The 24,501-nt window shown below is 47.2% G+C and overlaps 1 protein-coding gene across 1 annotated transcript; it reads left to right on the plus strand.

Moving 5' to 3' along the window:
- Positions 1-828: 828 nt before the first annotated feature.
- TRIM16 (tripartite motif containing 16) lies at positions 829-22,159 on the plus strand. The gene is made up of 6 exons (XM_004433038.3): positions 829-1,961; positions 8,133-8,228; positions 11,729-11,962; positions 15,044-15,209; positions 15,681-15,776; positions 20,252-22,159. The coding sequence occupies exons 1-6, from the start codon at positions 1,461-1,463 to the stop codon at positions 20,833-20,835; spliced, it is 1,677 nt and encodes a 558-aa protein (XP_004433095.1). The 5' UTR covers positions 829-1,460; the 3' UTR covers positions 20,836-22,159.
- Positions 22,160-24,501: the final 2,342 nt, after the last annotated feature.

A 24,501-nucleotide genomic window follows, 5' to 3' on the forward strand; every position in this document is an offset into this window, starting at 1 on the left:
TCCTGCAGAACTCACCTCAGGGGTGGAGAGCCATGGGGAGTACATCGTCTTGGAGACACCCCAACCCCCGATCCTAGGGGTGAGCTGGGCTCCCATTCTCTCTCTGTTCCATTAGTTTTCCAAGTCCTTTTGTGTATATCTGAAGAAGTCCTGGGGGAAAGCTGTGAGCCTCTCCAGGATACAGAAGCTGGGCTTCAGGTATCCTGGGTTCTTTGGTGCCCACATGGCAAATACTAAGTACACTGTGTGTCCCCATCCAGGGGTGAGGCCTAGGAGCTCCTTCCTTCCCAGGAGCTACATGCTTCCTGTCTTGACCCCTGGCCATGTGTTATGGGTTGAGTTCTGCCTCCCCCCACCTCAATTCATAGCTGAAGTCCTAACCCCAGTACCTCAGAATATGACTCTATTTGGAGAGAGGGCCTTTAATAAAAGAGGTAATTAAGTTAAGATGAGGTCCCTAGGTTGGGCCCTAATCCTATATGACTGGTGTCCTTATAAGAAGAACTGAGGACACAGACATGCACAGAGGGAAGACCGTGTGAAGACACAAGGAGAAGGTGGCCATCTACAAGGAGAGAAGCCTCAGAAGAAACCAACCCTGCTGACACCTTGATCTTGGACTTCCAGGCTCCAGAATTGTGAGAAGATAAATTTCTGTTGTTTAAACCAACCAGTCAGTGGTATTTTGTTACAGTAGCCCGAGCAGACTCACACACCATGTCTAGGAACACCTTATTCAGTGGGCAAAGGGGCTATCGCTCGGCACACACCCCTCTCTAGGAACCACAGGGCTGGATGTGTAGCTCAGGAGGGCTGTCTGAATGGAGCTCTATGTAGAAGGAGACAAGTTCTTCCCCGACCCTCCTGATCCACACTGAATGCCCCTCTGAAGCCTGTCTCCTGGAATGTGCAAGAAGGTGATATGGAAAAGGTCAGAGTCAGAGACATGTATCCTGTTCCTAGCTGCCTCCTGTCCAGTTCTATGAGAGGGGAAGGGGTGAATGGCTGCCCTATGGCTGAAGTCCTTACATTTTGGATCCCTTCAAAAATGTAAACAAAGGTTTTAGCCCGCCAAACCATGGAAAGCAACACAGGCTTTTTACAACAGAGCTCAGGAATCTCGAGTCCTTTTCAGAGCAGCCACAGCCACACGTGGTCTCCGGCTGAGCCTATGGGGGATGAATGATTTACATGAGAGTAGAAGTTTCGGGGCTGGACTCAAGGAGGGGCCTGAACCCACGAGGAGACATCCTGAGTGGCTGTCCAGGGCCTGAGTGATCTAGCTGCCTTGTCACAGCAGCTGGCCGCTGACCAGTCCCGGAGCGGAGTAATGACTAACTGAGCTTCCTCCGGGAGGGAGGAAACAGTTAAAGTCTTACAGCAGCTGTAATCATCGAGGCGTGGTTCTCCTGTCTGACTCAGGCTACACAGATCCTGGGCCAAGGGGCAGAGACTTCCAGATGGCTGAGTTGGATCTGGTGGCTCCAGGGCCGCTACCCGAGGTCACCGCTCATTCTCCAGCCACTCTCAGCCCAGACTCTGGGTCGGCCAGCCCGGCAGAAGAAGAGGACATGGGCTCCCTGGGGAGTCCCCAGGGGGAGACTGAGGGTCAGGGCAGCAGCTCCATATCGCAGAGGGGTCCTGCTGGTGAGGAGGAGGGGGAGATCCTGTGTGACTTCTGCCTCGGGGCCAGCAGGGTGAGGGCAGTGAAGTCTTGCCTGACCTGCATGGTGAATTACTGCGAGGAGCACCTGCGGCCGCACCAGGAGAACAGCAAACTGCACAGCCACCAGCTGACTGAGCCGGTGAAGGACCGGGACCTGCGCACCTGCCCTGCCCACCACAGCCCCCTGGTCGCCTTCTGCCACCGTGATCAGCAGTGCATCTGCCAGGAGTGTCGCCAGAGCGAGCACAGGGGCCATGCCTCGGTTTCCCTGGATGCTGCCCGCAGGGACAAGGAGGTGAGTGCTGGGGTCCATCCGGGAGAGGGAGGTGGGGAGATGCCGTGCCCAGGGAGAGACCAGGCCACCACCGCTGCTCCTGGGGCTGCCTCCTTCTCTTCAGTGCTCTGGGTTCACCTGAAAAAGAGTTTAACCTTAGTACCTGGCTGTTGGTCCAGCGTAAATATCTATTGCACTTGGTTTTGGACACTGAAGTAGAACACTCTGTCCCCATCTCGGTCCCACTGTCCCTGTACTCCCTCTACCTGTGTCTGGCTCTCCTCATGCCTGCTAGTTTCCTACTATTTCTCACTCAGCTTTCGGGCATTGATACAAGTTTGGTTGTGGAGGGCAGAAGTTGCAGGGCTTAGGGCGGTGGTTTTTCCCTCTAGCTGGATCTGGGTGGCAATTAATGAAATGTAAACCTTAGCAGAAACGCAAGAGGCAAGAATCAAACCTTTCCCCTGATTTCTCTTTTTCTCTTTACCCCAAACAAAAGATCAGTAGAAAGTGCTCCTCTAGAGATGCCCAGTGTGAAATCTAAGAGCTTGGAAAGTGCTCAGATAGCGTAGAATTGGAAACTTACACACAGGTATGACCTCAAGGATGGCTTAACTTAGGGAAAATAAAAGTTCCTCATCAGATAGAGGTATTAGGAGAGACTGAGAAACACTATGCTCATAGCCTGTAATTTTATTTCCATCAGATAAGGGAAATTATTTCTATTGTTTTTGTTTTTATTTTTTTGTGAGGAAGATCAGCCCTGAGCTAACATCCATGCTAATCCTCCTCTTTTTGCTGAGGAAGACTGGCTCTGAGCTAACATCTGTTGCCAATCCTCCTCCTTTTTTTTCCCCCAAAGCCCCAGTAGGTAGTTGTATGTCATAGTTGCACATCCTTCTAGTTGCTGTATGTGGGACGCGGTCTCAGCATGGCCAGAGAAGCGGTGCGTCGGTGCGTGCCCAGGATCCGAACCCAGGCCGCCAGCAGTGGAGCGCGCGCACTTAACTGCTAAGCCACGGGGCCGGCCCCGGGAAACTATTTCTAGAGCAACCAGCTTTTCTTTGCCCTAAAGCTGAGAGCCTAGAGAAGTTCTTGGGAGTGGATTTAGCAGCTTTATATGCTTTGTTTCTCATACTTTGACTTTCCCTGAGCACTGTTTGTTTCTCAGTAGAGAAGTGCAGTTTACTTCTGTCCCACATTCCTGATATTTGTCCTCCTGGCAGCTCCTTGTTTGCACTGTACGTGGCCGCAGGCCCTCGGCAAATTCTTGGCCCAGTGCTCCTGGGCGGCAAAGGAAAGAGGTATCTGGGAAGGGCAGTTTACTCGCCGGGGACCTTCCTCCACCCCCTTTTTAAGGCATAGATTTTATTCAGTGTTAGTGGGAATTGTTCTGGAAAGCTCTGTATTCCAGATGTCAATGAGTCACCGTTTCCAGCTCTAGAAGCCACTCACCAACTGTTTGCAGCATTTCCAGTATCAGGGAATGTCCTGGGAATGTCAGGAGAGCAGGCCACTGCTGCTCAAGTCCCTACTTTCATAACCACAAAGAGACTCTGTATCAACAGATAGACAGAGCAAAGGAAAAAGCTCCATGCAGTTGAGGACATTAGTCTTCCTTGAGCATTGCCATGTGCTAAATGCTTGCCGTGGATTTTCTCATCTAGTCCTCAAATAACTCTACAAAGTGGCTACTCTTTTTATCTCCACCACATTTGTCCAAACTCATACAGATGACTAAGTCATGGAGTGAGGAATGGAAACTTCTGGAAAGCTACTCTACTGAAGGAACACAAGGGAAGGACCCCAAGATCACAATATTATAACCTTACTTTTTTTTTGCACCAAAACCCTGCCACATATTATAGAGATATTGACAAAATGTACTGCTTTTCCTTTTGGGAATAATATCTGAATTTTATTATAATTGACTGGAAAAGTCATGCATGGCCATATTGAAAAACAATCTCCACCAAATATCACAATGGATTATACCAGGAAGAGTTCTCCCTCCCATCCTGGATCCCTCCATCTCCCTCCTGAGAGGCAAACACCACCATCTACACTTACTTCATTTCCTTTCAGAACCGTTCTATGCCTGTAGCAGCATAGATATGATACGATTTTTTAAACGTAGTGTAAACTGATGCATTGCAGAGACTTAGGGTCATTGTATTTCTGGCAAGAAAAGCTGTGTAGAGCATGTGCAGACGCCCATGGTCAGACATCCTGGGAGGGGGCTGTGTCAGGTGACATAAGGACAGCTGGACCGGGGCTCTCAGGCAGGCTGTGGTGCTGGAAAGCAATCGTGGCTACAGGTATAATGTAACAGCCCCATACCCCAGATTTTTAGTGATGGCCCCAATTCACAACCTCTGCTTTCTGGTCAGCATAAGAGAGCTTTTGTCCTTTCCATCCTGTGCCCTTGTTTTCAGCTCAGGGAGCAAGTTCACTCTGTAAGCCCAGCCACACTCCAGGTGGCTCCACCAAACCTTAGGAGCCAAAAAGATTCCTGGCAAGGAGCCCAAAGAGACCAGTCCAGAAGACACGGTACCTTGAAGAAGCTGCAAAGGCCACTAGGATTATTTTGAGAGTTTTATTAGACATAATTAAGGCTCCAGAAGCCCACTATTCCCTTCAGCTAGCCCAGGCCTGCTGGAGTTACTTGCTGAAGGTCACTTTGGGTCATGTTAAGGGCTAATTACTCAGACAGGCGTGTTGTGCGTAGGAAACTGCAAATGGGGGTCAGTCATGAGGACACAAAGCAGCCAAGATCCTGCATCTGGTCCACAGAGCGGCTTATTTCTCAGTTAACCAAGTGAGCCCTCTCTGAAGCACTCAGGGTCTCTAGTTGTGCCAGTGGGCAAAAACTCGGTTTAGATTTGGGGAGTTCCTGGTGTTCTTTGATTATTTGTTCTACTCTGCTGGGCTTCCAGAGCCAGGACCTCGGCACTTCCCTTTGCCCCAGGCCGGCCTCCTGAGGCCCCTTCACTTTTAAGAGCAGAAGGGCAGCTGGTCTTAACTCCTCTCGCCTTCTCTGAATCTCAGGCTTGCTGTCGGGGAAATGAGACTGTGTGCGTGAGTGCATGCATGTGCATGTTGTAAAATTTGCACTCCTGTGACTGCTTCCCTGTTTGCTCTGACCCACAAAGTGTACCTGGTTCTTTCCTGTTCTTCCTCAGTTTATCAAACATTATTGAGTGCTTGCTGTGGGCTAAATGTGAGGCTACACTGTCTATCCTCGGGGAGCGTGGACTCGAATCAGGAAGCCCAGGCACGTTCCGTGGCTCCCTGGAGTGCCGAAGGGCCCGGGAAATGCAATTGCGGCCGTGGTCCAAGGAGGGAGTGGTCACCGGGAGGGAGGGTCAGGGCGGAGTGCTTGGAGGAGGGAAGACCTGAGCTGGGCCCTGTCTTAGATCTTGAAGTCCATTAGTGAAAGGTCGTTGCACTCAACCTCAGCATTGGTTCCAGAAGGTATAGGACTGGATGCTGCCCCTGGACACAATCTCCATGTAGAGCAGGATCCTAGTTTCTGAGAGCCACAAGGATTCCTGCTTCTCTGGGGAGCAGTTCACAGCATTGTTCACAGCCCGTTTGCTGGCAGCCAAAAGGCAGATGATTCAAGGCCACTCAGGAAAAGAATTTCTTCTAGAAATTCTGAGGAATGCCTTGGACTCAGTATTATGTAGCTTGTTTTTCTTAAACATTCTACCAGGCTGTACGTCTTTCAGCAGCAGGGAGGGTATCTTATTTGACAGGACTGGTGTGCAGTAGATTCTGACCAGCTGACTGAGGAATGAAATCAGAGTCCAGGTGGAACCCTGGTGCTACCACATGCAAACACTCTAGAAGGGCCAACACTGTGTGGTTGAAAATACAAAGGAACTGACACCATCTGGAATTTTCTTCTCTCTTCTCACTCCTCTGCTGTTCCTATTTGCACCTCTAACCTGACCCCTGGCCGCCAAGCTCTGGTGCCACCTTTCCCCTGTAGATAGAAGAAAGAACAATTGTGTTAACATACTCTTGTGGCCGTGCACCAGAGGAGACGCTAAATGATTTGGCTAAGATTACATAGCCAGCAAGTGGCAGGTCTTCGGACCCCAAATATTGTGCCCATTGCATAACATTCGTCGTTACCCTGCTGAAGTAGGCCAGACTCTCTGTGCCCTTCAACGTAGGGTGTCTGCGCTCGTTGACACCGCTGTCCTGCTTTTGTGTGGGGCCCACCCTGGCCTGAGACGTGTGTATGGATGACATCTTGGGAATCCTGAAGCCAGAGTCTGAGGCACCCTGTCATTTTCTAGTAATAGGAATAACTAGAGATACTGGTCTCCTAAAGTGGCCCCACCTTTTGTGGTAATCGGGAGTGTCTTCCCTTGGGGTGACTTACTCAGAGAGGTCCCCATTAGGTACTTAGGAGTCCTTTGCTCCTTTTATGGCAATCTGCAGATTTTGGAGAGAAGCCTCCTCACTGGACGTCTCCCTGTGGCTCTGGATCATGCTGGGATCAACTGCTTTAACACATTCTCTCTCGTGTCCATGCCCGTTGCTAGGGTGTGTTCTGTTGTGTCTTCCACCACCTTTAAACAAGTGGTTCATGTTTCCCTCACTCCCCTGGAATGGGTCACTGTATAAGCCTTTTAGATAGATCTGGATTCCATAATTGCCCCCAAATAGGCCAGACCCTCACTCCTCGGCCACTCCCCCCTCCCCACTTCTGGGCATCAGGTCTCAGGTCTCAGTAGTGGGAGGTTCCTGGGCTTCCTCAGCTCCAAGTCAGCACCCCAGAGCCTGAGCAAACATTACCTGCCTTCTGCAGATGGAGGCAAGTCCCCTGCCTGCCTCGGCTTCCCTCACTGGGGGGCCCGGCATTCCCCCCAGCTTCCGTGGGACAAAGGAGAGACACTGCATTTGTGCCCTCTGAGTTCTAGTAGGGCATAATGACTCACAGCTTCAAATAGAGACATAACCTATTAAAAGCAGTGAAAGCTATTTTTTTTTCTGTCTCATGCCCTTGTGAAAGCATGAAAGTGACAGGACCTTTGAAGTTTGCTGAGGCTTGTGTTTTATACCTTGACATGCTTCTTGGCAGAAAGTGCTTAGGGAGCCCCAGGAGTGAGAGTGAAGCGGCCCAGTGGGGTCAAAACAGGCAAACCTGGGGCCTGCCTGGTGGCGTAGTGGTTAAGTTTGCGCACTCCACTTCGGCGGCCCGGGGTCCACAGGTTCAGATCCTGGGCGTGGACTGACACTCCGCTTGTCAAGCCATGCTGTGGCGGCGACCCTACAAAGTAGAGGAAGATGGGCACAGATGTTAGCCCAGGGCCAATCTTCCTCAGCAAAAAGAGGAGGATTGGCAATGGATGTTAGCTCAGGGCTAGACTTCCTCACACACAAAAAAACCAAAAAACCAGGCAAACCTGAGGTTCTTAGGCCGACACTTGCCTCAGCTGGTAGGTTCACTCTGCCTGCCTCCAGGAGAGTGAGAGTAGGTGATGGAAAGCAGCCATGGTAGCAATAATAATAATAAGAATAACAATGATGGCATTGCTGACACTGATGGAGCACTCACAACGTGCCAGCTACTGTACAAAGTTCTTGTTAACACATGCCGTCTCATTCAACCCTCACAATAACCCTATGAATTAGGCACTTCAGTTATCCCCATTTCACAGGTGAAGAAATGGAAGTCTGGAGACGTTAAGTAGATTTTTCTGAAGTCTCAGCTGCTAAGTAGACAACCTGGGATCCCCACTACCAGCGCCAAGCCTGCACTCCTTGTTAGTCTATTCTGGGGTTGGATGGGGTAGGCTCAAATCTATTGAACTGTGTGACCATGGATAGCGGCTCCATTTTATCATCTGTAAAATGGAGAGAATGATATTTTCCTAATATGGGTGTGATCAAGATGAAATGAGGTAATCCATGTAAATGCTTGAAATGGTGACCAGCACAGCACATGTATGTGCTCACCACATTTTAGCTGATTCATGCTGAGTTCAGCCCCAGGAGGAGGCTGGCACACAGCTGACCCTTTGCGCCTCCATTTAGGGTGCTCTAGGTTGGCTTCTGAGAGAAGCTTCTGAGGTCACACTTCCTTTCCATGGAAGAAGGGCGGATAGTGCCGTTGATTGTGGGGACCTCCTGTGTGCACTGGGCTCCTTCCCCCTTAACGCTGTCCTTTCCTCTTAGGCTGAGCTTCGGGGCACCCGGTTGGACCTGGAGCGGAAACTCGAGTTGAATGAAAACGCCATCGCCAGGCTCCAAGCCAACCATAAATCCGTTTTGGTAAGGCTGGTCTGGGTCACTGTGAGGCTTCAGCATAGCTGGCTGCTGCAGGCTCAGCCAGAGCCCAGCCAGGGTTGTGGGACACGGGGCTGCAGGCCTGGCCTCCGTGTCCAGGGGCTCCTTGGGGTTTCTCAGCAAATGAGAATTGTAGGTACACATATGGTTGATACACCACGGGGTAGCCTCACCTTGCTGTCGAGATTTGTGGTGAAGTTAGTTTAAGGTTCAAAACTGGCAAGTGATTTACTTTTTAATAATACAGAGTAGAAGCAAGTCTTGTCCTGCAATAACAGCATTCTTATCTTCACATTTGCATGTGCTCCTTTGACCTGGAGAAAAGGGTGTGTGTGGGAGTAGAGGGAGTGTTTAGCTAGAGCTCCAGCAATTATGCATAATCTTGGCTTCTTCCATCCCGAGAGGGTGTTCTGCTTGTGAGTCCCACCATTCCCGTGTCCTGGCAGCCAGAGAAGAGAGCTGAGATTAGTGGATGGTACTTGATAAGACCAGTGGTATGCCAAGCTACTTAGTTTTAGTCTGTCTGGTATATGGCCACTCTCCACATAAACTCTAAGTAGACCCAAACAGTTTCACAAATGCTTCTCATTAGTGGCAAGCCAAACCACCACTCAGAAGACAATGCAAAACACCTACCCTATGGCAGTGAGTCAGCAGCATCATCTTTACGTACCAAGAATGATTCCATCCATCCATCTACCCACTCATCCATCCATATCTAGTACCTGTATCCATTTCAACTTAATTTCCTCCTCCTTGTTATTTACAACTAACTTGCTGCTGAAGGATGCACACCTCTTTTGTATCCACATAATCTTATGAAAAGAAGAAAAATAATTGTCCCTTGAAAGCCTTATAAACCTTCAGAGAGTGTTGATTTCCAGGCTCAAGATAACCTGGAGAAGCACACGGAGCATCTTGTCTTTTTCCAGATCTTTAATTTTCAGACACTGATCCCTACTCAGTTCTTCTCATAACTGTGTGGTAACTGGGAAGGTAGTCATCACAATAGCCACCATATACAAGGGACATGAAGACACAGAGAGATGACAAGACTTGTCTGGGGCACCCACTTTGATGGAACAGGAGAACCTGGGATTGTTGCATTGACAGGCATGTGCACCATCCTCCACCTCTTTAAACCATTAACTTTGGCGACTGATGTCTTTGTGGCCTGTCCTCTCTGAAGTCTTTATTTGTCATCATTTGGGCAGTAAAGGATATCCTTCACACATTTCATTTACATGCAACGAAGAAGTGTTTTTCCATGGGAAGGTTTGGGAATGAGAGGCCCCCTATGAAAGCAGAAGAGTCAATCCAGCAACATCATCTGAAGCCTGCTTTCCACCAGCCTTCCTCAGGAGGCCTCAGTGGAGGAGGGGGATTTGGATCCTGCAGTTTGTCTGTAGACTCTTGCCTCTCAGCCTCATGGTATTATGCTTCCGTGAGGAACCTACATGTCATAATTATAGAGAGTAAGTGGATTCCTCTCCTTTCCCACGACACCCTCACATTAGTTCCCTGGCCTTGTCCTGCTCCTGCTTTCTGGAGATGATCAGGAGTGGGCAGGGAGCCCCCTGTGGCCCCTATGACTCATGGAGCCTGGCCACCCGGAGCCGGAGTGGGCAGGAAGGGTGAGTTAGTGAGGGAGCTAGAACATATTACTTAACTCAGAACGTGGCTAAAACACCAACAGCACAACTTCCCCCCAAAATCAGTTATAAGCAAAACTGACCTGTCTCCTGAGAGATTTCTCAATCTTTACTGCCTCGCAATATTGACATGTAATTTGACATTTAGATTTAAATACAGCTATGATTAATGTTCTCAGAATTCACAGCAATTACAATGACAAGGAGGCAATACTTGTCAACAGTTGACTCGGGAGTTGCTGGGAAGACCTGCCATCTTTCTCTTTTGGTCACGTACTCAGCAGCACGTGTATCTAGTCCATCATGGGTGTGGGTGGTGCCCCTTGACCAGTGTCCATGGTGACCAGGGCCTAACTGTCCTTTCTCTGCTCCTGGAAGGGCTTCAGTATAAGGGCTGAGCTCAAAGGTTCTTCCCTGCAACTCCCATAGGGCCACAGCCTGTGGGCTGAAAGCTCAACTGAACCACCCAGTCGCCTCCCCTGCTTGTCCTAATGAGTGTGCCGGTGTCCACAGGGAGAGGTCACCCTGTGCCTGCTAGGCTGCTGTGCTGCAGCCACGGGGATCCCTGCCCCAGCCCTGCTGAGCAGCCCTGTAGAATGGTGGTTAAAGGAATGGGCTCTGGAGGCAGACTGTCTGGGTTCAAACCTTTGCTGTGTGATCTTGGGCAAATCACTTAATTTAGCAGTGCCTCAGTTTCTTATCTAAGAAGTGGGGCCCATAATAGTAGCTACCTTTTAAGGGTTTCTATGAGATAATATGTGTAAAGTGCTCCAAACAGTGCCTGGCACATAATAAGCACTTACTAAATGTTGATTGTTACTATATTACTATTTTATGAAATTAAAAATGTGACCAGACAGAAAACAGGACCCAGGAGGAACAGAAAACAGCTCCTGGAGGGGCTGCTCAGAGAGCTCTCCAATGGGATGGGCGTGGGTGGGAGACAAGGGGGAGTGAGGCAGGCAGAGAGTGGGCTCTGGGCTGTGCAGTGGGGGTGAAGGGAGGATGAACAAAGGAAATTGTATCCAAGACCTCGATATAAAGTTTAACACCATAATGAGTGTCTGTGCAATGAGATGAAACTGGACACTGTCGGAGGGAGCTGTCGGCACCAATACTTACGAACCACCAAAGAGAAGAAGAAACCATCTAAAACTTGGATTGATGTTGAAGATATGATCTCGACTGAAGGCATTTATAAAGGATGTTCACCCTGTGAAAGGATAGAGTCCACATATACAAGTGCTTTCAGGCAAATCCTTAATATGGATCGCATGGATTTTGTTTTATGTTTTATTTGAACATTGTATTCCATTCTGCACAGGTAAGCCCATCCTGCCCTGCTTGGGTACCAAGCTCACCTACAGCACCCGAAACATTTGATGCCTGGTAGAGACGCCATAAGCTCAGATGTACTTTCGGCTCTGATGGACTCAGTGGGCAGTTTAACTAGACATAATGAAAGGCTAAGAAAGCTAATTCATGCTACAATTCATAGATGTGTTGTCCTGGTAGGAAAATCAATTTCAGAAACTTGAATAGCAGCCCCAGACTGTCAGAGCTGGAAGGGGTCTCAGAGATCATAAAATTCACTCTCTCCTCAAATGGACAAGGAAACTAAGTTAATGATCGGTAAATAAATACTTACACCCTGGAGAGCAAATCCTTTTTCTGGGGAACCCAGGATTCATATGAGAATAAAAGCTTTTAAAATAGAAAAATGCTCCCTAATTTACAGGTTTCTCAGGTTTACATTTTTGTGTGTTGAGCTTTGATAAAGTTGGACACCTTGCTAAAAGGTTCTTCACTACCCCACCCCCACCCCCGCCCCAGGTATCAGTGTCAGAGGTGAAGGTGGTGGTCGAAGAACAGTTTGGGGAACTCCTTGCTGCCATGAGGAAGGCCCAGGCCGACGTGATGCTCTTCTTGGAGGAGAAGGAGCAAGCTGCTCTGAACCAGGCCAATGGCATCAAGACCCACCTGGAGTACAGGAGTGCAGAGATGGAGAAGAGCAAGGAGGAGCTGGAGAGGATTGCGGCCATCAGTAACACTGTCCTGTTCCTGGAGGTACGGGAGGAGGGGGGGCAGGGGGAGGGTGTGAGGGGGTGGGGGTGTGGGGCTTAGGGGTTGGAGGCAGAGGCATCCACATGTCTAATGCCAGGGAGCACCCTCACTCTGCTAGGCCTGTGGCAGATGTGGGAATGGAACTGTTCTTTGATAAACGGGGTACACAGGGAGCTGTGGGGACAGAGACAAGCAGGTCTTGATTCAGCAGAGCACAGGAGTACAGGAGGGGTAGGGAAGACCTCCCAGAAAGGGGAGGTGGGAACCAGGTCCTGGAAGATGAGTAATGTTCAAGGAGAAGTCTGTTCTAGGAGAGGGAACAGCGTGTGCACAGGCAGAGAGGTTTGAGAAAACACAACCAATTTGGGGAACTAAGGCGCTTTCACAAGGATGGGGTGTGGGATGCTGGGTGCATAGTGATGAGAGATGAGGCGGGCGCCTGGCTGTGAGAGAAGTTTGTTCTTCATCATGAAGTCACAGAAGCCAGTGGAGGACTTCAGATGGAGAGTGATGAGGTCAGATCAGTGTGCTTACACACCACTCCAACAGCTGTAGGGAGGCTTGCCTGGCAGGGGTGAGAGTGGAGACATGCTGCCTTTCAGAGAGGGCTGCGTGTGCAGGGGTGATTGAGGAAGGCCCAGCAGGGGAGATTGGACTTTTCATTACGATGTACCCTTACACGTTAAGCCACAGGCCATTAAAGCTAGACCTGAGAACATGTAATCTTGCAGGGAAGGCACACTAGCTTGGCCATAAATTCTGTCATCCTGGATCTGTCACTAAATGGCTGGGTAGTTTTTAGCAAGTCACATAACCTCTCTGGGTCTCAAATTCCTCATTTATCAAACAATCATGTCAGAGCAGGTAATTTCAAGGCTCGATTAGATCTAATATTCTTGAATACAAAAATTTTTCTTGATTGCATTTTTGAAAAAAATTCTCTTCTAGTTACAACAAACATAAATGTTTATTGTGGAAAAAAACCTCGTAGAATACAGAAAAATAGGAAGGAAAACAATCACCCCTACTGCCACCACCCAAAGACAACCCTAGTTAACCTTGTGAGGAGTGAGGGAAAGAGGAGCAGACAGAGAAAGGGAAGACAGGAAGACAAAAATGCTGACAGGACGTCTCTCTCTCCTCCAGGTCCTTTGCTTTTCAAAATCAAAATGTTATTGCACAAAATTGGGGTTCTCTGCCCGATGCGCATAAACAAGCCAATTAATTATGGCATCAGCCTTTGGGAGGAGAAATCAGCTTTTATTCTGTGAGATTGATCTGCAGGGAGACAGGGGGCATGTGCCCTCAGATCTGTCTCCCTGATTCAGCATTTGGGGTGAAATTTAAGAGGTTAAGGAGAACAGGCTGGCATGCAGAAACACTGGTGGGACAGGTTTTGATTGATGGGCTTCAAGCATTTATGGTAAGGTTTTAAACATTTATGACAGGGTTCTAAACATTTATGATGAGGTTCTAAACTTTTATGATAGGGTTCTAAAGGTTTATGATGAGATGGAATTTTAACACTGGATATCCCTAAATGAGGGACCCCTCGCTTCTGATAAGAGTCCGACTTTCAAGTTCTGGTCGTGTCCTGGTCCTTGGGTTCCGTGGGGAGGAGGACCTTTGGTTCCAAGTTCCTTTCAGGTCACGATGTCTTCTCTTGCGCATGCCCTGGCTACGTGACTTTACAGTTTTTCTGAAAGGCAATTCTTAATCACTCTGTTGATAAGAGATGAGGTCAGTGGAACTGGTCCTGGAGGGCCTGCGGTTACAAAAACATGAAGAAAACATGAATAAATATTTGGCTTTCCATGTCATGAGTTTCCCCAAAGAGTATATAAATAATTTCTCTTTATTTTTGTTTCTCCTTTTATAACGTTAAAATTAAAACTTTAATATGTATAAAATATATTTTAGTATAAGATAACTTATTTATTTTGGTGAAAGATATCTTCTTTTCCCCCAAATTGTTAGCCTGCTGAAATGACAACGTGTATGACTCACCCATCCTTTTTCCCCCCACTGGTTTAAAATGCTGCTTCTATCCTGTATGGTACTAAATCTACATACGGTATTAAAATGTTTATCTATCTTTCTTTCTATCAACTCTCTGGTTTAGACTTTTCTTCTCTTGCGTTAATCTATCTGTTTTGGTACAACTGTTTTCATCATTAAGATTTCTGCTGTATCCAATCTGCTCTCCAATGTTTCAGTTGCATTTGGATTTTGATAATGTGTTACATCTGAAAATAGCCTTTCCTGATCGCCACATGGTTTTGAAGTGTAAGGCCCTGAATGTGGTTACCTATGTGAAAACACTTTTCAAACTCTTAAGCACACTACAAGAATTAGAGAAAAGTGTGTACTGGATTGAACTGACAGGAAAAGGCAGCATTCCTGTCTGAGGACTTGTTTGTAGCTCTTCCAAGTGCTGCACCGGGTCCTCCATTCCCTATGGTGGCTTGTGTTTAAATTATAAAAAGAAAATTCCCAAGGGAATGAACGTAGCAGGAATGTTACCTCCATTTGGGCTGTTGGCATAAAATGTGTGTTCATTCTTTGGTTCCCAGTCTGGGCTGTGTATTGGAACATAGGCATCTAGTATCTCTTGATTTTTTTCTTTGGTGAGGAATATTAGCCCTGAGCTAACATCTGTTGCCAATCCTCCTCTTTTTGCTGAGGAAGATTGGCCATGGGCTAACATCTGTGCCCATCTTCCTCTACTTTATATGTGGGACACCTGCCACAGCATGGCTTGATAAGCAGTGTGTAGGTCTGCACCCGGGATCCGAACCTGTGAACCCTGGTTCGCCGAAGTGGAGTGTGTGAACTTAACCACTACTCCACCAGGCCGGCCCCTAGTATCTTTTGATTTTCAAAAGCCCACTTTCCCAGTTTAAAAAATAAATACTTTCTATGTTGTTAGACCCTGAGCTGGATGCTCACATTACCATCTTTCTCTGTGAAGTGCACATTACCCTCAACCCCTTGTACAGGTGCAGAATGTGACATAATGAGGAGGGCAGCCTAGGTAAGAAACACAGAAGCCAAGGCAAGTTTTGCCATGTGCCTTTCCTGCAGGAGTACTGCAAGTTCAGGAACACTGAGGACAGTGCCTTCCCTAGTGTTTACATAGGACTCAAGGATAAGCTCTCAGGCATCCGCAAGGTCATCACGGACTCCACCGTGCACTTAATCCAGTTGCTGCAGAACTACAAGGAAAAGCTCCAGGAGTTCGCCAAGGAAGGTGAGGATCTTTCTGGGCTGTAGGCTCTGGTATGTGGTATCTCAGTGGGTGATGGGGAAGGCGAGAGAGCGCCAGGGGAGGGAGGACCAAATCAGGGGGAGTATCTCATTTTCAAGGGCATCCTTTGGCTAGACCGTGTTACTGATGGACACTTGTCTTGATGACTTTATTTTACTCACAGAAGGTGAGTTAGTCACATCATGCAGTTGGCTGGCCTTTCTATGACTAGTTTCTGAGGTTGCTAATGCCTGTACTTTTGAGTGAAATCCAAGTCAGTCTGGGATCTCTTTCCAGCATATTTTGCTTCATCCAGGAGAGCAATGTGGTCCATTGAGTGTGGTTCTCTGAGATGTGGCTAGGCTTCAGCCCCTGCTTTCTCCAAACCCAAGGAAGAGTAGCTGGGAAGTCCTGCCTCTTAGGTTCTCCTGACCTCCTGGACAGGTGTGCATTCACAACTCTTTGATTTTCTAGAGGAGTATGACATCAGAACTCAAGTGTCTGCTGTTGTTGAGCGCAAATATCGGCTCTCAAAACCTGATCCCAGCACCAGGCAACAGTTCCTCCAATGTAAGTTGTGAACCGCTCCCCCTTCCCCAGTTACTGCAGTCAGTGGAATGTTTTGCTGAAGCAAGAACGCCATCTCTCCCATGGGTTTCAAGTTCTTGCAACCTCGGGTCTATCGCTAAATGGTACATTTTTTAGAATTTAATTTTTTTGTTTTTTTAACTTTTCATTTTGAAACCATTTCAAACTTACAAAAACGTTGCAAAAACAGGAGAATTCCCGTATACCTTTCATCCAGCTTCTCCAAACATTAACATGTTACATAACTACAGTACGTTGATCAAAACCAGGAAATGAACATTGTTACAATGCTATGAACTAATCTACAGAATTTATTCAAGTGTCACCAAGTGTTCCAACCAATGTCCCAAAGTCCGAGCCAGGATCACAGATGTTTCCATGTCTCCTTGGTCTCCTCCAACCTGGGTCCAGTCCCTTCGTCTTTCCTTGTCCTTCATGACCTTCATGACTTTTGAAGATCCTGGCTAGTTACCAAATGGTTCCCTTTTAAGTCTGACTTGGCTAGAATTGCATAACCCATTGTCCTGTCCTTATGTGGAATTGTTCTGGTCTGTTAGCATTCTGGTCTGTTAGTATTTCCAAGCAGCACTTCATGTGGTTAACAAGCTGGTGCAGTTTCAACTCCTAGCAGAGGAAGGACTGCATCTGTGTAGTCAAGGCTCATTTTTATGACATTTTTGGAACATGCCATCAAACCCTGCTTCTGCTTGTTTTCTGGAGTGGCCACTGGCTGACTAACTCCTGGACCCCTTTTTCTCTGGTTGTTACGTGGAGCCTCAGGTTCCGAGGACTGTCTCCTGTTCTTGCCACGGCTCCTACTTCTTCCCAGGACCTCTTGGCTTCCACACAGTTTCTTTTATTTATTCTTTCCTGCTTCCTGACAGAAGTACATTTCTATTTTACAAACAGATATAATTAATACAAGAAGTCAAACACCCTTTATTCTTAACATTAAAATAAAAATGAAACAGATCCTATTATAATGTCAACTGAAATAGAATCTAGGTGATATTAGTGAAAGGAGTTTATTCAGTCATCAGCATGAGGAGTTCAAACCCCGGGAAAACAGTTCAGCAGAGCGCTCTGATGGAACTGCTCCGAGGGGTGTGAGTTTAAGTGCAGCTTATGTCTCTTTCACAAAACAGTGCATGTGCAGGGAAGAGGAAGAGAAAAAAAACTTACAGCAAGATTTCATATATGTCAAAAAAAAGAGGGATAGAGTACATCGGGGCTTTTCTCTATACACTGAAGGTAACATAAACAAGAATTCCTTGGTTATACATCAAACAAGTTCAGAGATGCTGATGTTAGCTAGGTATGGAGGGAGGCAAGGACCAGGGTCATTAATTATTCCTTCAATCTCTAAGAAATGCAGCTGGGAAACGTGAGAGCAAGGTATCCTTGATCTCTTTCTGTTGTGGATCTGTCCAGCTGGCTTCAGGTGTGGGGTTGCAAGGTCATTTGGACGTACGGCTGCTTCACAGTACAGCATGGATTTTATTGTGCTGACTTAAAGCCTTTGCAGTTTGCTTGTTAGATTCGCCTGTTAGACCAGGGAGAGGGGTCCCAAAACTCTATCCATGATAAGCTATCTTCTTTTGCGTTACAAATGTGTTTTTTCACACACTATATTAACTTTTTCTCTTTGAATATTGTTATAAACTTTCAGCCTTTTCTAGACTCAGATTGTTTCACTGGTCAAAGTTCTGCGGGTCAAATTGCCAGCTTGACCAGTGGGAGCCACTTGTAAGCTGGCCTCTTTCTCCTTTAAGCATTGACATTCTGCCCTTGACATCCTTAAAAGTATCATTGCTTTCTGGCACTAACAGAATGTTCCAGACTCATTCTAGTTTTCTTGTCCCAAGACATAGAATCACCTATCTTCCTAGGTGTCCTGGGTCCCCTTAGATGAGAAGAATGTTACTGCTCGATATCTGCATGCTGAGGATGGCCCAAGGCGGCGGGGGTGGCTGAAGCGCCTCTGCTGCTGTTGGGGCCACTTGGTAACGGAGCTGCAGACTATCTGCCCTTGATGGCCCTCAGTTCACCCTCATTTTTCCTTTAAACTTCTTGGATTATTGTGTCCTTCTTTTCTTCCAGGATGTGGCCTCATCAACTACTAAGAAGTTCTCTTACCAAAGGAGTTTGGAAAACTCTGGGTTAAAATAAGATACTTGTTTAAATTAATGGATTTTTAAATAGCCTTTAATATGCTAATTAATTTGGCAAGTGTATACTGCTCATCTTCTCTGAGCTAGAACCCCAGGATAGAGTCCCACATAAAATGTGGAGCTTATAGAACAGAAGGAGGACAGGCATGACACAAACACACAACTACATAGATTGTTACCATGGTGATGAGTACCAGGAAGGTTACAGAGCCGGGTGCTCTGAGAGGCAGTGATGGGCAGGTGTCTGATTCAGATCAGGGAGTCATGGAGGGCCTCTCTGAGGACATGAGCTCCCAGCCGCAGGCTGAAAGATCAGTAGGAATCCCCCAGAATCAGGTTAGGGTCATGATCACGTCGTGGAGTGTGTCTGTGCTAAAGCCCTGAAGTGGTCTGAGGTCAGAGTGGCTGGAGTGTGGCGATCAAGGGAGAGAGGGCAGGAGATGAGGCTGGAGACACAGGGAAGGGCCAGTCATGCAGGCCGGGGTGAGGGGTCACTGCTTTATCCTGCGAGCAAGGGGCACCATCGAAGGGCTTTAAGCTGGGGTGACATGATTCACCTTAGCCCACACCTTGAAATAAGCACCATGGCTCTGTCATGGAGAAGGTATGGAAGCGGGGCGAGAGGGGCAACACGACCTGCAAGGAGCCTATTGCACTATTCGGCGAGATTTTGTGGTGGTGTAGATGAAGCAGTGGGCTGGAGAGAAGTGGGTGGATCTCCAGGGCTTGTTGCTGTCTGTGTGTAGGGGGGAAGGACAAGTCAGGGGGTGAGGATGAGGGCAAAGAAATGTCAAAAATAACTTTAGTGTGCCTTAAGCAACTGGGTGCGTGGAGGTGCTATTAATCTCTGGGCCTGGGGAGAGAATATGTGTAGGGGACAGTTTGAGAGTTCAACATGCTAAATATTGGTCAAATATTAAAAAAAAAAAAAAAAAAAACAATGAATGAATCAAATGTGGGTATATGACTGCCTATTTCCCCAGACCCTTGCCAACACGGGGTAGAGTAGTGCCTGGCTTCCAGTACATATTTGTTGTATGAATGAATGAGTGAATCAGTGGATTTTATTTCTTGATTCAGTTCAACAAATGCCAAGTAATTTGATCTTCAGAAAGGAAGGAAGTGGAGTGACTTGTTAAAATGAGTCTGAGACCACTTACAACTTGTGTGTGTGGGTTTCCCCCACCAAGCAATTCTCTGTGACCCCAGCCAGGTGTTCTACAATTTAACTCAATCTGACACTATCTACCTGGGGATAGGTCAGACCCCACAGGTTAAGGGCTCAGCCCCACAAGACTGCCCCCACTTCAGATACCTTTTGCAAGTAGTAGGTCCCCAGGTCCCCCACAACTTCTGTACAATTTGGTTACAAATTGGAGGTTCCCACGACCCCCTCCTCAGGTTCAATTAATTTTCTAGAGCAGCTCCCAGAACTCATAGAAATATTTGTGTTTACTAGTTCATTAAAGGAGACAATAAAGGATACAGATGAACAGCCAGATGAAGAGATACACAAGGCGAGGTCTGGGAGGGTCCCGAGCACAGGAGCTTCTGTCCCTGCGGAGTTTGGGGTGTGTCACCCTCCTCGTGTGGATGTGTTGGCCCACCTGGAATCTCGCTGAAATTCCTCTCTGAAACTCCTGCCTCCTCACGTGGGCATGATCGGTCATTAACTCCATTTCTAGCCCCCCTCCCCTCTCTGGAGGATGGGTGGTGGGGCCGACAATTCCAAGCTTCCAATCATGGCTTGGTCTTTCTGGTGACCAGCACCCATTCAGGAGCCATCTAGGAGTCACCTCATTAGAACAAAAGACACTCCTATCACCTGGGAAATTACAAGTGTTTCAGGAGCTCTGTGTCAGGAACTGGGGGGTAGAGACCAAATATTGAAACAAAAGATGTTCCTAGTACTCTTATCACTTAGGAAATTACAAGAGTTTTAGGAGCTCTGTGTCAGGAACTGGGGGGCAGAGACCAAATATTGGAACAAAAGATGTTCCTAGTACTCTTATCACTTAAGAAATTACCAGAGTTTTAGGAGCTCGGCGCCGGGAACCGGGGGCAGAGACCAATATATATTTCTTATCATAAATCACAATATCACACTTGTTTTCTCTGACTTCTGGTTTTCACCCACGTCTTTCCCAGGGGAACAGTAGCCTGGGTACACAGAGAACAGGAGATGGATGTTTTCTCCTACTTTGGAGGCTGGCCAGGTTTGAAGCATCCTGTCTGAATCAGGTGTTCGTTCCTGACCTACTCTCCTTGCCTTCTGTATCTCCTCAGATGCGTGTGACCTCACCTTGGACCCCGACACGGCACACAGGTATCTCCGGCTGCAGGAGGACAATCGCAAGGTCACCAACACCACACCCTGGGAGCACCCGTACCCGGACCTCCCGAGCAGGTTCGTGCACTGGCGGCAGGTGCTGTCCCAGCAGAGCCTGTACCTGCACAGGTACTATTTTGAGGTAGAGATCTCCGGGGCCGGCACCTACGTTGGCCTGACCTGCAAGGGCATCGACCGGAAAGGGGAGGAGCGTAACAGTTGCATTTCTGGAAACAACTTCTCCTGGAGCCTCCATTGGAATGGGAAGGAGTTCACGGCCTGGCACAGCGACACGGAGACCCCGCTCAAAGCCAGCCCTTTCCGGAGGCTGGGGATCTATGTTGACTTCCCGGGAGGGGTCCTTTCCTTCTATGGCGTAGAGCCTGACGCCATGACTCTGGTTCACAAGTTTGAGTGCAAGTTTTCAGAGCCGGTCTACCCTGCCTTCTGGCTTTCCAAGAAGGAAAACTCCATCTGGATTGTGGATCTGGGAGAGGAACCTGAGAAGCCAGCGCTGACTTCAGTGGAGGCTGCTGCCTAGACCCCAGGCTCTATATCCTAGACTTTTGCCAACCACGAAGATGGGGCAGCAGCCTGGATTTTAAGGGTGACTTGGAGGCAGAGATCTCTGCCAGTGGTGGCTGGCTTTAGAAATCATGTGGTCCCTGCATGAGCCTTCTCCCTTTTGCTCCATGCTGCGCTGTTCTCCATATGTCTGTGGTAATCCTCAGGTGCCTGAGTCCCCTTCATCATCGTCGAGTGATAGTCTCCTGTCTGCTCAGGTGAACATCACACTGTGCCCAGAATTGGCACCAGGAATCTTTGGAGCGATCAGAAAGATTGCCGAGTAGTCATAGTAAATTGCTAACTTGATTGTGCATTTCCTACGTCCCAGATACTGATCTGAGTGCTTCCTGTGCATTGACTCAACCCTCACAGCAGCCCCGTGGAGTAGATGCTCATATCATCCCCATTTTGCAGATGGGGAAATGGTGTTCCAGCGGGGTTAGTTAACTTGCTCAAAGTCATTGTGGTCACACGGTGAGTGAGTGGCAGAGCTGGGATTCAAACGTGAGCAGGCGGACACCGGGCTTTTAACCACACTCCATGCTGCCTTCCTCATTAGACCATGGGTGTTGTGTGTAAGGGAATAAACTACATGATGAACTACATGGTATGGAAACTGAGTGTCTTAAACGCTCAATCTCTTTGCATGCCCCACGTCTGACTGGGCCATGCAGCCGTGCAGTGCAGAGAGCTCACTACCTCACACAGCACCTCATCCTGTGTTTGGACAGAGAGGATTATAAAAAATGTCTTAGTGGAGTCCAAGTCTTAGTCCCTGTGACCTCTGGGGAGGGTCTCATTCCTCTCTACCGAAGTCACCTGGACTATGTGGACTTGTCCAATTTCTCATTCAAAGGACAGTTCTTCAGATATTTAAAGGCATTCTCGCGCATGTCCTCCCGGGAGGTATTCTTGTTTTCACACTCCATCTCCCACTTTCCTTCATGGTTTCCAGACCTTTCAGTCCTCTCATCATTTCAACCTCCTCTCAGCAGATGCGCTCCCTAAGATTATCGGTCACTATTCATCAAGCCTTTAGGCAAATGACAAACTGTCTCTGAGGACATAACCTGAAGTCGGGCTTCACCAGAAATGTAACTCAGGGTCTTTTCCTGTGACCTGTGTCAAGGCTAGTCTCTTCCTCTTGGACCAGTCTGATGGGCCTGTCTCAGGAGTACATTACTTCAGCGTCACTCCACTTGTTTCCAGAGCCCATGTCCTGTATTTGTATCTGAGGACTTATGCAGTGTAGGATTTGCATTTTTTAATTAAAAATTTTTTTAATTTTATAATTTGAATTTTATTGAATGTATTTTTTATTTGAATTTTTAATTTCATCACATCATTGCTGCTTGCTGAGATTGTTTTGACTCATGATTCTATGTCCAGTGTATTAGCTCTCCTTCCCAGCCTAGTGTCACCTACAGAATTGGTAACCTTTTCTTCTTAAGTCTTAACCTTGGTGATACGTATATTGATTAGCGTAGGGCCAAATACAGACTCTTGCAGCTCTCAGTCCATACCCTTTGGGTTTAGTTACTAAGTTATGCATCGGTAGAACTGTACAATGATGTAGCCCACGTCTTCCACTTTATCCACTGGATGTGACAAAGGACTTTTCGGTGGCAGAGATCAAGTACGCTATGTCTGCTTTTCCTTCCTCTTCCTAACAATGCTCTCAAAAGAGAAACTGAGGTCAGTTTGGCCTGCCTTGTTTTTATTGAACCCCTGTGGGTCGTTCATGCTTGCTACTTTCTTTTCTAAATGCTCACAAAATATTTGATAAATCATTTTAGAATTCTGCTGTGGGTACACAGTGAGTTGACTAGTCTATTGTTTCCAGAAGCTACCTTATTTTTCTTTTAAAAATCGAGACAATTGTGCCTGTCCTCAGTCTCTGCCGTTCTCCCTAATTTCTCAAAGATTACTACCTGGACTTCAGTCTCATTGGTGAATTGTGTTGGCGTTGTGAGATGTAACTTGTTTAGGCCAGAATACTTAACTCATGTAAAAGGAGCCCTTTGGGTGTCTCCTTACCTGTCTTGAACTTCATTTCCGTGTCAGCTCTTCTTGTCCATTTGTTTTCAGTTTCAAGACCTTCCTTCTGGATATAAAAGAGCAAAGCAAAATTGAGAGTTAGGGATGTTTGCTTTCTTTCTGTCATTGCCTCAAGCGATAGGCACATCTTTTTTTCTTTTTCTTGGTTCCCAAACTGAAAATTGCCTAAAACAAACAAATAGATAAATTAAAAATAAATAAATAAAGGCCTATTTTCTGTTCTCTGTCACTTCCCCTAAGCTGTGCGTGTCACTCTTCTGTGTTTACCCACCTTTACTTCCTCTTCCATCGTGTAGACTCATTTTGAAAAACAAAAATAAAGTCTGAACTCATCAAGAGCTCCTTTTGGTGCCAGACTCTTTTGTTCCATTACTAGACCACTTGTAAATGTAGAGTCAGAGTGTAATTTTAGCCATGACATAATTTATTCTTGTCTCAACTTTTTGAAATCCCAGGGCATATGACATTCTCTTCTAGGAATCCTATGAATTCTGAGTAAATTCCCACATTCTCCCAAGATTTGTGATGAAATGAGGAGACGTGAATACCGGCCCAATCATGGAGCCCTCATCTCTTCAGTGTGGTTCATCCTGTTTTTGGAATGACTGTCCTCAAATCAAATTGATTCAACGTGTGTGGCATTTATAACATGCAAGCCAGTGTGCTAGGTACTAAGACAGAGTAACCCAGGAGATAACTAGCTGTGTCTCTTGATCACAAGAAGTTGATGTAAATTGAAGTGAAAAGTGTTCATATGTGAAGAGCTAAATATGAATCTACTATTCAAGACAATAATAGATGAGGCTGTGGGAGATGAAGATTTGGCCACCCTGAAATATATCTCTTTACCTTGATTGTTTTCTCTGAGGGACACTTGACCTCACCCACTAACTGCCTAAAGAATTTGACATGGTGGCTCCTTCCTGGAACAGATCTTCTATCATGATGGCTGTAATGATAATGTAAAATAGATGTTACAATGGGAGGGGCACCAAGCCCCTTTTATCAAAAAACTCTGTCTCTCCCCAACCACATTATCTATAGATGACCCTGAAAAGAATTGTCTTCTTGCCCTCTGAAGTCCCAGACCACTACCCACCCCCAACACCTTCCTCGTCTTTAGCTGCAATACTTAAGCAAGCAGCTTAGACAGAGGGACGAGTTGCTCATTTCTGAGTTTCTCCCATGTATACATGTTATTAAACTTAGTATTATTTTCTCCTGCTAACCTGTCTTATTGATTATTTGGCCAGCCATAAGAACCTTAAGGAAAAGGGCAGAGGGGGATTCTCCCTCTCTCCCCACAAGGCCATATATGGAATGCATTCATCTTTTCCACGTCTTGGTGCCCTGCTTCTAATTGAACATTTTCTCGGGCCACCTTCAGTGACAGTTCTGTATGTGTCATTGACTGACCTCCTCCCCATTGCTCCTCATCTCTACTACCCGTTGCCCTCACTCCAGGGGCTCCCACACCAGCCCCATTAGCCTCAGACAGAAGCTGGAAGGAAAGGTAGTGTGCACATTTCCAGGTTCTTCTAGCTCCCTCCACACCCGTGATGAGACATCGTAGGGGGGCAGG

This window comes from Ceratotherium simum, chromosome 16 (genome assembly GCF_057802395.1).
Source record: "Ceratotherium simum simum isolate JZ-2026a chromosome 16, ASM5780239v1, whole genome shotgun sequence".
Lineage (NCBI taxonomy): Eukaryota > Metazoa > Chordata > Mammalia > Perissodactyla > Rhinocerotidae > Ceratotherium > Ceratotherium simum.